The sequence below is a fragment of the Microtus pennsylvanicus genome, chromosome Y, assembly GCF_037038515.1.
Source record: "Microtus pennsylvanicus isolate mMicPen1 chromosome Y, mMicPen1.hap1, whole genome shotgun sequence".
In the NCBI taxonomy this organism is placed as follows: Eukaryota; Metazoa; Chordata; class Mammalia; order Rodentia; family Cricetidae; genus Microtus; species Microtus pennsylvanicus.
Window position 1 is genome coordinate 41,172,407 of NC_134602.1, and position 11,804 is coordinate 41,184,210.

General features: G+C 39.9%; 1 protein-coding gene across 1 annotated transcript; it reads right to left on the reverse strand.

The window, feature by feature from the left end:
- Positions 1-333: 333 nt before the first annotated feature.
- Positions 334-1,809, reverse strand: LOC142841995 (germ cell-less protein-like 2). The gene has a single exon (XM_075958982.1). The coding sequence runs from the start codon at positions 1,807-1,809 to the stop codon at positions 334-336; it is 1,476 nt and encodes a 491-aa protein (XP_075815097.1).
- Between the last annotated feature and the right edge of the window lie 9,995 nt (positions 1,810-11,804).

Consider the following 11,804-nt stretch of genomic DNA (forward strand, 5'->3'; position numbering starts at 1 on the left):
TGATTTTCATTGCAAATACGTCTCTTATTGCCATTCGAAGCTTGATCGTTGATGGTAAATAAAAATCAAAAGACCAGTTTCTTCTGATTTGCTTTGACAAATTCTTGTTGGGATGTGGAATTTTTCTTCGGAAATGTATTAAAATAAAGTGCAGATGGAATTGAGTCCTCTGTGGTGGTGCTAGACTCCTAAGAATTTTCATTTTGTTGTCGGTCATCTTGACTACATTTACAGCACAGGCTTCAAGTGAATGAATGAATCAATCAATGTTTGTAAGCTGCTCCTATGGTCTAATAATTGACAAGATCACACATATTCTGTATTTTCTGATGATTAAAACAGAAAATTGAAGAATATATATAAGGGGAAGCTTAAAACTATACCATCTAACTTCATTACAATTTGTTCCTCGTTATGTTCGAAGGTAACAATTTTGTGACCAGTTGTTTTACTGAATGTTACTTTCCCGTTGGAATCAAAACACACCAAAGTTATTTTGAACACTACGTTTCGTACATGTTTTAAACAACATCCATCATACCCCTGACGACTTTGCCGAAAAATGATGTGACGGTTGGTAAAGGTGACTGTTATAGGGAAACTAAACCTAAAATCTGACCACCTCCAGGAGTATTTACCATCTCTCCTAATCATTGTACCACATCTCATACCGCAGTCTTTGAGTTCTTCACTGATGATTCGTGGCCCTATGTCCGTGTGTTCTTGTTCTTGAAGCAAAGCCAGCAATTGCTGTTTATAAATGGGTGTCAACCATTCTAAAGGTATTAGACGATCTCGTTCAAGAGTAGTTGTGTCACCCACATCACAGATGATATGTTGGAACCTCAGTTTTTTAAAGACCCCTTGATATATTAGTCCTTCTTCACTTTCAAGAAAACTGATGCTATCAATGTGTTCCATGTGCTTGGAAAGCCACCTGTTGGCACTAATTAAGATGTTCTTCACTGGACCTTTCCAGGAGGGATTAAGACAAAGAAATATCCACTCTTTCAGGGCGGTGTAGATGTCCATTTCCTTTTGCAAAACTAGTAAATCAGCTGAACAAATAAGAAGATACATGAGCTTTGTATCAATATCCCTGTAAAGTTCAACAGTTGGATGAGTCATCACGTTGCAGAGAAGCCAGTCAAAGCAGCGTGTCTTTACAGATTTCAGTCCATATGTTTCTGCTGCTGTGTAGTATGAGCACACGGTTTCCCTAGTGATGCTGCTGTTCATGATCTCTTTACATTGTCGGATGACATGCTCCACCTGAAGCAGGCATGCTGCTGCCAAAATGTGAGGAGCTCGATGGGGTGTTATTGGCAAGTCCTCGTCCCTGTAAAATGACCCAAACACAAAGTGCAAGGAGCCGACATCTATATCCTTGTTCTTAATCTGCAGGTCAACAACACCGCTGTTGGATTCTTTCCAAGTATCTTTTAGCATCTTAGCAAAGAAGGCCGACTGACACAAAAATGATTTGTGTAGAGGCCATTCTTCTTCAAGTGCACGGATTCGAATGTCGGTATCCTTCCCGTCCAAAAATAAATTTTCGTATGCATACTTAGATGATAGCTTCGGTTTTTTCCTGTAGACGATGCCAAAAAGTTGCTGTAGGTTGACTGCCTGGTTCCGAGATCCGTGGATGTTAGGGGTTGGTGCCACACAGTCCCAAATGCCCCATTTGCGCTTCCGACTGCCAGAGATGGAACTGGGACCTGGTCCTGCGTTGTCTTCTGGCTGAGCTGACTCTGCCAAGCCGGAATCACTGCTTCTAAAACTGCTGCGGCTGTTTAGAAGCCCCATTGATGAAGTCACCCAGCACCTCTCAAAGAGACTCGCAGAAGCTTATCTGCCATGGCATTGCTGAAAGGTCTGTGTCAGCCAGTACTGCCTTGGCTAACTGAATTTCTCTAGCTCAGGCTCAAACGTCACAGAGCAGACAGGCACTCATTAATCATTGTCTACAATTGCCCTTCTGGAGCAGTGGCCCCGCCCTCTGGTAACAGGCCCCTTTAAAACTATGAAGTGTAATTTAGCTTCTCCCCTTCTTCAGCTTCCCTCCTTCTCCTTCCTCTCTCCTATCCTCCTTCCCTCCCTTCCCTTCTACCTAATTTTCTTCTTTCTTTCCTTTCTTCTTTTCCTTTCCCCATTCTCCTTCTCCTTTCCTCTGCCCCCTCCTTTTCCTCCATAGTTTCTAAACGAGTCACACTATGGTGTTGAAGGTGACCTCACTCAAATAGTCAAAATCACCTGCCTCAGTCTTTTAAGTCGAATCTTCTTTTCCATAAAGATAATGACCATGTCAAAGCTATCATGATGAGTGTTAAAGATTGTACATATTCCAACTTCCACCCCTGGGGTGCGATAGATCACTTCCTGTCAGTAGTATTGATGTAATATTTACCAACAGCTCTTAGCAATTCAAATGGTAGCCACTCTTATTGCTTATTTTATTAGTCAGTTTTGATTATTCTAAAAGAAGAGTATTGCTTGCATGTATGTAATAGTATATATACCCAAAATTTCTGTGTATGCTTTGCCTTGTCTATATTGATTTAAAAATATTTTGTATACTTAAGGTTCCTTATACATCCAGTTATTTTATTAATGTGTATATGTATGCAAGTTTTATGTTTTTGTTTTACAGATTTGCCTTTGCTTATCAAATGACTGTGGAACTATTTTAAATAAACTGCAATTCTTTCAAAACCAGGTAGATTTTACTTAATTGTTTTTATGTCTCAGAGAAGAACTCTCCCTCAACTAAAATGAGACAAATAGCTCTCAATGTTTCCTTGATTAATCTTAATAGTAACATTGAACTAGTTTTTGATAACTAAATATTAACATATTTTATCACTTAGTAGGTTCTCATATTTTAAAATGACAGGGCATTTTACAAGAGAGTATAAGCCAGTTTATTTTTTCAAACAGAAGAAGTTTCGTCTATCTTCATGTATACATACAGTAAATGCAGACATTAATACAATAAAATTTACCAAAGACTGTCTTTGAAAGTTGGCGGCATGGGCCATGTCAGGCCCACACCCATACAGGATAGACTCTGTCATGTTTTTCATCCTTTTTACATGCAGATTGTGTGAGTTGGGCCTTCTTATCTGGTGTGGTGTCTGTCATGACTTCTCAAAGCCCACCAATCTCTTAGTGATAGGCATGTGCAATGACAAATGCTCAAGTTATTTTTACACAATAGTTTTTGTCTATTTACTGACTATCACAAAATGAGCAATGAATTCAGTGTTTGTCAGATATTATTTGTGGAATCAGTAACTCACATTTCACCCCATTTTCAAATATCAAACTATTATCTTTTACTTGTTTTGGTATTGTTTAAAATTGACAACTCAAAATTGTTTGCATATATGGATTGAAATGTGGATACAATATGGAATAGTTAAATGAAGTCAATTTAACATATTGATCACCTTAACATTTTTGTGATAATATACTCAAAATATACTGTCCATTACTTGAAGGAAATATAGTCTATTTTATTGACATTTCCTTGTACAAGCACAAGGATAGGTTTATACCCTGATTCCTAGATGTCCATAAGAAGAAAGGATTGATAATATAAAATAGCATAATAAGCCTAAGTCGTTTAGTCTGCATGTGTGTAAATGGAGATTGTTCATTTGTTTCCTGGCAGCCCAGACCTGAATGTGCACATACAAACTATTAATTACAACAACATTTGGCCACTGGATCATGCATATTTCTAGCTAACTCTTGTTTCTTAAACCATTTCTGTTAATCTATGTATCACCACGAGCCTGGGGACTACCAGTAAGGTTCTCTCAGGCATCCTTCTACTTCAGCAGCTAAATGGCATCTTCCTGACTCTGCCTACTCTTTCTCTGTCTCTGTTCAGGTTTCCTGCCTGACCTTGGTTTGCTAAGCCATTGGCCCAAACAATTTTATTCATCAACCAATGAAAACAACACATAGGAGGACCAAAAGGTGAGTGATCACTCATCCAGGTGGGCACCCCACTTTCTAGTCCCTCCATAGGAAGGCAAAACCGAGGACCCCTCACCCACCTGTGTCATCTTCTCTAGCCAGTCAGCAGGCAAGCTTCCCGCAGATAAGCTGTTCGAATACCCCATCCTATTGATCAGACCCTGTAAGTTACAAGTCACACTTTGCCCCCAAACCATCCTATCCCCTGCAACCACAGAGGAATTCTGAAACACAGGCTGCAACTGCACAGAGAGGACCAAGAAGTTAGTTACCACCCACCAACTCGGTGGGGCACTCCACTCTCTATGTCCTCCATAGCAGAGCAAAACCTAGGGCCTCTCCTCCACCTGTATCAGCTTCTCTAGCCAGCCAGTATGCATGCCTCCTGCAGATAGGCTGTTCCAACACACTTATCCCATCATTTGGACCCTGCAAGCTTCAGGTCCCACTCTGTCTTCAAAACCCCATGTTCCCTGCCTGACCTCAAAGGGATGCTGAATCACAGGCTGGAACCACCCAGAGACAACCAAGGGGTAAGAGATCACCCACTCAGCAAGGCACCCCACTCTTTAGGCCCTCCATACCAGGGCAAAACCCAAGGCCCTTCCTCCACCTGTCTCAACTTCTCTATTCAGTCAGCTGGCCTCCTACAGGTAGGCTGCCCCAATACCCCATCCCATTCATTGGACCCTGCAAGCTAGAAGTCACATTTTGCCCCCAAATCCTCCTATCCCCCACTGCCTCAGAGGATCTCTGAAGCAAAGGCTGTGACTACACAGAGAGGACCAAGAGAGCAGACCAAGAAAGCAGAACAAAAGAAGTGGACCAAGAGAGCTAGCTGGTCAAGAGAGACCTCAGAAGCTCTTTGAGACAAAGACAACAATAGCACTGGGCAGACCAGGAACCGTTCCCAAAAACTCATACAGCAACTTCAAGGATTGGACCAAGAGACAAAGACACTGACAGAATCAATGAAGGAAGAGATGGGTAGGTGCCAATGCAAGAATTCATCCAACAACCTAAAAAGCAACATGGTAACAACAGAACTCAGTCGTCATACAACAGGAAGACTTGATCATCCTAGCCCATAAGAAGCAGAAGTAAATAATTTTAAATGTAACTTTATGAGGATGATGGAGACCATTAAAGAGGAAATGAAAAATTTCCTTAAAGAAATGGAGGAAAAGACAAACGAAAAATTGGAAGAAATCAACAAATCACTTAAAGAAACTCAAGAAAAAGCAATCAAACATGTAAAGCAAACAGTTCAAAATGTGCAAGACTTAAAGACTGAAAAGGGGGAAAATAAAGAATTCACAAACCAAGGGAATTCTGGAAATGGAAAATCTGGGTAAAGGAATGAGATCTACAGAGGCAATCATAACCAAAAGAATACAAGAGATGGAAAAGAGAATCTCAGGCACTGAAGATACTATAGAAGATATAGATTCATTAGTCAAAGAAAACATTAAATCCAACAAATTCTTAAGACAAAAAACCTACGAAATCTGGGACATCATGAAAAAAAAACCCAAAGAATAATATGGATAGAAAAAGAACTACAGCTCAAAGGTACAGAATATATATTCAACAAAATCATAGAAGAAAACTTTCCCAACCTAAAGTAGGATATCCTATAAAGGTACAAGAAGCTTACAGATCACCAAATAGACTGGACAAAAAAAAAGTCCCCTCAAGATATAATAATCAAAATGTGAAACATACAGAATAAAGAAAGAATATTAAGAGCTGCAAAGGAAAAAGGCCAAGAAACATATAAAGGCAGACTTAACAGAATTACACCTGACTTCCCATTGGAAACCATGAAAGCCAGAAGTGCTACAGAAAATAAGAGACCATGAATGCAAGCACTGACTACTAGACCCAGTGAAGGTTTCTTTCATCATTGATGGAGAAAACAAGATATTCTGGGGCAAAAAAAGATTTAAACAATATGTAGCCACAAACCCAGCCTTACAGAAAGTAGTAGAATGAAAACCTCAACCCAAGGAAGCCTCAAACGGACTTAAGAGAAATCTACAGAACATTTCACCCAAACACACAAAAAAATAATATCTTCTAATCGGCACCTCATGAAATCTTCTCTAAAATTGACCACACACTCTGTAACAAAGAAACCCAAAGTGAATCCACCAAAATCAGGCACAAGACAAGGCTGTCCACAGTCTCCATATCTATTCAACATAATTCTTGAAGTTCTGGCTAGAGTAATAAGACAACAAAAGGAGATCAAGGGGATAAAAATTGGAAAAGAAGAAGCTGAATTTTTGCTATTTGCAGATGATATGATAGTGACCCAAAAATCCTACTAGAGAACTCCTACAGCTACTAAATACCTTCAGTTAATGTTGAAGGATACAAGATCAACTAAACAAAAGCAAAACAAAACAAAAAACCCAGTAGCACCCTTATACACAAATGATAAAGAAGCTGAGAGGGAAATCAGAGAAACATCACCTTTCACAATAGCCACAAATAACATAAAAAATCTTGGGGCAACACTAACCAAGGAAGTGAAAGTCCTGTTCGACAAAAATTTTAAGTTTTCAAAAAAGAAATTGAAGAAGATACCAGAAAATGGAAGGATCTCCCATGCTCTTGGATACATAGAATCAACATAATAAAAATGGCAATCCAACCAAAAGCAATCTATAGATTCAATGCAGTTCTCATCAAAATCCCAACACAGATCTTGAAAAAACAATTATCAACTTCATAAGAAAAAACAAAAAAACAAGGATAGCCAAAACAATCTTGTACAATAAAGGAACTTCCAGAGTTATCACCATCTCTGACATTAAACTCTATTTTAGAGTTACAGTAATGAAAGCAGCTTGATATTGGCATAGAAATAAACAGGTTGACCAATGGAACTGAAGACCCAATTATTAATCCACACACCTATGAACACCTGATTTTTTATAAAGAAGCTAAAATTATACAATAGAAAAAAAGAAAGCATATTCAACAAATGGTGCTGGCATAACTTGATGTCATCATGTAGAAGAATGCAAATAGATCCATATCTTTCTCCATGCACAAAACTCAAATCCAAATAGATTAAAGACCTAAATATAAATCCAACTGAAAGTCATAGAAGAGAAAGGGGGATGTAGCCTTCAATGTATGTGCACAGGAGACCACTTCCTAAATATAATCCCAGAAGCACAGACACTGAGAACAACAATAAATAAATGGGACCTCCTGAAACTGAGAAGCTTGTGTAAGCCAAGAACACAGTCAATAAGACAAAAAGGCAGAATACTAAATGGGAAAATATCTTCACCAACCCCACATCAGACAGAGGACTGATCTCCAAAATACATAGAGAACTCAAGTAATTAGACATCAAAATTCCACATAATCCAATGAAAATATGGGGTACAAAACTAAACAGAATTTTCAACAGAAGAATCTTAACTTGTTGAAAGACACCTAAAGAAATGTTCAACATCCTTAGCCATCATGGAAACACAAATCAAAACAACCCTGAGATTTCATCTTACACCAGTCAGAATGGTTAAGATCAAAACCACCAATGATAGCTTGTGTTGGAGAGGATGTGAAGTAAGGGCAACAGTCCTGCATTGCAGGTGGGAATGCAAACTTGTACAAACACTATGCAAATTGGTATGCAACTAGTCAGCTAATTGGGAATCACCTTACTCATTGTAACATGAGGGTCTGCTTGTTTGTTCTGGCCACTGGGCTAGTTTAGCCCTGAAATAATAACACAGAAACTGTATTTATTGAAACACTGCTTCACCCATTATTCTAGTATGTGTTAGCCACATGGCTCAGTACCTTTTTCAGCAGGGTGGATCACATCTTGCTTCTTCGGTGTCTGGACAGGACTGGGGAGAAAAGGGCTTCCTCCTTCCCAGAATTCTCCTGTTAGTATTGAACTACCTCTACTTCCTGTCTGGTTGTCCCGCCTATACTTCCAGACTGGCTAATGGTCAATCAGTGTTTATTTAAAACTTAATTGACAAAATACAGAATTGTCTCACACCACCTCAGGACTCAGCAATATCTAAAGGATATTCAACCATACTACAAGTATATTTGTTCAAGTATGATCATAGCAGCATTATTTGTAATTGGGAGAATCTGGAAACAACTTATATGCCCCTCAACACAAAAATGGATAAAGGAAATGTGCTATATTTGTACAATGGAGTACTACTCAGCAGGAAAAAACAATGAAAATTGCATGCAAATGGACAGAACTAGAAAAAAAACATCCTAAGTGAGGTAAGCCAGACCCAGAAGATACTCTCTGTAAAGCAAAGAATAACAAGCCTATAGACCATGACCCTAGAGAAGCTAAGTAACAACGTCAACCATAAGGAAAGAATATACAGATTCACCTGGAAAGGGAAAATAGACAATATTGACTGCCACAATTTGGGGCATGGGGTTGGAGGGGGAAGTGAGAGCAGAAGGGGAAAAGTAGGGGAGAAGGCAAGGGGTGAGGAGAACTTGAGGGAATGGAATGGTCGAGATGGGGGAAGGACAAAGATCAGAGCAAGGGAAGAGATATTCTGATTGAGGGAGCCATTATGGGGTTAAGCAAAAAACCTGACATGAGAGAAATTCCCAGGAATCCACAAGCATGACCCCAGCGAGCACCCTAAGCAATAGTGGAGAGGGTACCCAAACTGGCCTTGTCAGATTGTAGAATATCTTAAATGTCTTAAATGTCACTAAAGAATCTTCATTCAGCAACTGATGATAACAGAGGCAAATATCCACAGTGGAGCACTGAGCTGGGGTCCTAAAGCCCAATAGAAGAGTGGGAGGAGTGAGAATATGAGCAAAGAGGTGAGGACTATAATGGGGACATTCACTGAAACAGTGTACTTGAGCTAATGGAAGCTCATCAGCTCTTCCACAACCTCACTCCTGATCCACACCCTACTCCAAATTTCCATTTCCCTCTTGTGCCTGAGATTTAAAAAACTTTCCCAGATAGTTTTCCAGCCAGTCTCCCAAGTCACAAACCATAGAATCACTAAAGAAATTTCCTTTCTTTTGTATAGTCTTCATCTTTGTTTGGTTCATGCCTCAATCCAAATACAACTCGGATCTTTTTGTGTAGCAGGTCCTCAGGGATTGAAACATTTAATCCTGCAGAGGACCTTCTTAAATCACGTCAAATAGTTTAAGTCCCTGAAGCTGACCAGACCCACTAGGCCGCTCTCTCCCAAGAGTAAACAACAAAGAATTCTGTGAGTTACTCTCAGAAAAGCCTACTTTTATCCAAAAAGACTCTGAGATAAGACCAGATGCCTGGAAAAACCAGAGATCAGCAAAACTAGTTGGTAGAGCTTGAGACCAACTGAGTCCCTTGGAAAGAACACTTTCTATGCCTTTGAGCTTCTGGCAAGCTGTGCAGTGTGCTCCAGATATCCCATCACTTTTGTAAGCAGTCAGTCACTCATGGTGGAATAGGCTATGTGGATACAGCTGTGTCTTTGAGTCATTTCTGCTCTGGTAAGCGTCCCCTCACTAGTATTTCTGTAAGAAACTGCAATAAAACTCATTGATTCACTAACTTGGACATTGGTGTTATCTGTACTTTGTCCTGTTGTTGGTTTTCTATCAAAAATGTCTGTCAGGTATACTAGGCCTGAATTCCAAAGTTGGATGCCCCAACATTACAGAAGAAATTTGGGTGACTGTCCTGGTATCCAGATCTCCCTGTTAGGTAACATCATACACTAATGGTGTCTTTGAGGGAATTAAAGACTAAATAATTAGACTTAAAGTTTTCTGTAGTTATAGGAGAAAGGTTTATATTAGGTTAAAAAACTTTAGACTCACAGAAATAAGATAAATAATATTTTCTCCAAATTTGCCTAATACAAAAGGTCTAGCTATTGTAACTGTAATTCCTACTTGATAATTGGTTTTGTTGCATATAATTTTACTACAGTAAAGTTAAAACCTTCCTTTTAATTAGATAATAAAGGGCAAATGTAGAATACTCATTTACACTGTGTAAATATATGTCACTATAATTGGTGCAATAAAAAAGTTGACCACCCAGTAACTGGACAGGGAGAGGTTAGGCAGGACTGGTAGACAATAAGAGAGGGTGAAGAAGAAGAAGAAGAGTAGTCTTGGAATTCAGGAGGAGATGCAGAGGAAGCAGAAAATCAAATTACTAAACTGAGAAGAGGTGCTGAGACATGTGGCAGAGCCTAGATGATAAATATAGGTTAATTTAAAATGTAAGAGTTAGCAAGGAACTGAGCTATTGGCCATGCATTTATAATTAATAATAAGTCTCTGTGTGGTTATTTGGGAACTGACTGGCAGGAAAAAAGACTACCTACAAATCCAATCACTGGGTTCCTAAGGTGCGAAAGGCATGGCCAATGCCCCAGAACCTGGAATCCTCCCGGGGTGTGTACAGCAGTACTTGCAGTCTACTGAAGATTTGACTGGTCTGTGCACACCAGTCATTAACAGCTTGTTAATGACAATCAATACCCAGATCCTAAAGACAAATCTGCCAGAGTTCCTTATGGAGCACGATGTGCCCACTGACATCTACAGAATTCACTACATGAGTCACTCTTCTCCTGATAGAAAGCAATCTCACGGTAACCATGGTGACAGCTCTGCTGGGGCCAGCATTCTGACTACTTCTCAGAACAATAGCATGTATGATTTCCTTAATACCCTCTCCTTTTTTAAAAATTTATTTATTTATTAAAGATTTCTGTCTCTTCCCCGCCACCGCCTCCCATTTCACTCCCCCTCCACCAATCAAGGTCCCCTCCCTCCTCAGCCCGAAGAGCAATCAGGATTCCCTGCCCTGTGGAAAGTCCAAAGAACCACCACCTCCATCCAGTTCTAGTAAGGTGAGCATCCAAACTGCCTAAGCTCCCACAAAGCCAGTACATGCAGTAGGATCAGAAACCCATTGCCATTGTTCTTGAGTTCTCAGTAGTCCTCATTGTCCGCTATGTTCAGTGAGTCCAGTTTTATCCCAGGCTTTTTCAGACCCAGGCCAGCTGGCCTTGGTGAGTTCCCAATAGTACATCCCCATTGTCTCATTGTGTGGGTGCACCCCTTGCGGTCCTGAGTTCCTTGCTCGTGCTCTCTCTCCTTCTGCTCCTGATTTGGACCTTGAGATTTCTGTCCGGTGCTCCAGTGTGGGTCTCTGTCTCTATCTCCTTTCATCGCCTGATGTAGGTTAATAATCAGGAGGATGCCTATATAGTTTTCTTTGGGTTCTCCTTATTTAGCTTCTCTAGGATAGCTAACTATAGGCTCAATTTCCTTTGTTTATGGCTAGAAACCAAATATGAGTGAGTACATCTCATGCTCCTCTTTTTGGGTCTGGCTTACCTCACTCAGGATAGTGTTTTCTATTTCCATCCATTTGCATGCAAAATTCAAGAAGCCCTTGTTTTTTACAGCTGAGTAGTACTCTAATATTTATGTATTCCATACTTTCTACATCCATTCTTCTATTGAAGGGCATCTAGGTTGTTTCCAGGTTATGGCTATTACAAACAATGCTGCTATGAACATAGTAGAGCATATATTTTTGTTGTATGATAAGGCATCTCTTGGGTATATTCCCAAGAGTGGAACTGCTGGGTCCAGGGGTAAGTTGATCCCAAATTTCCTGAAAAATGGCCTCACTGCTTTCCAAAGTGGTTGCACAAGTTTGCTTTCCCACCAGCAATGGATGAGTGTACCTTTTTCTCCACAACCTCTCCAGCAAAGGCTATCCTTGGTGTTTTTTATTTTAGCCATTCTGACAGGTGTAAGATGGT

Excerpts from the sequence above, each read along its gene's own strand:
- LOC142841995 (XM_075958982.1), bottom strand. The coding sequence starts at position 1,809 with ATGGGGCTTCTAAACAGCCGCAGCAGTTTTAGAAGCAGTGATTCCGGC.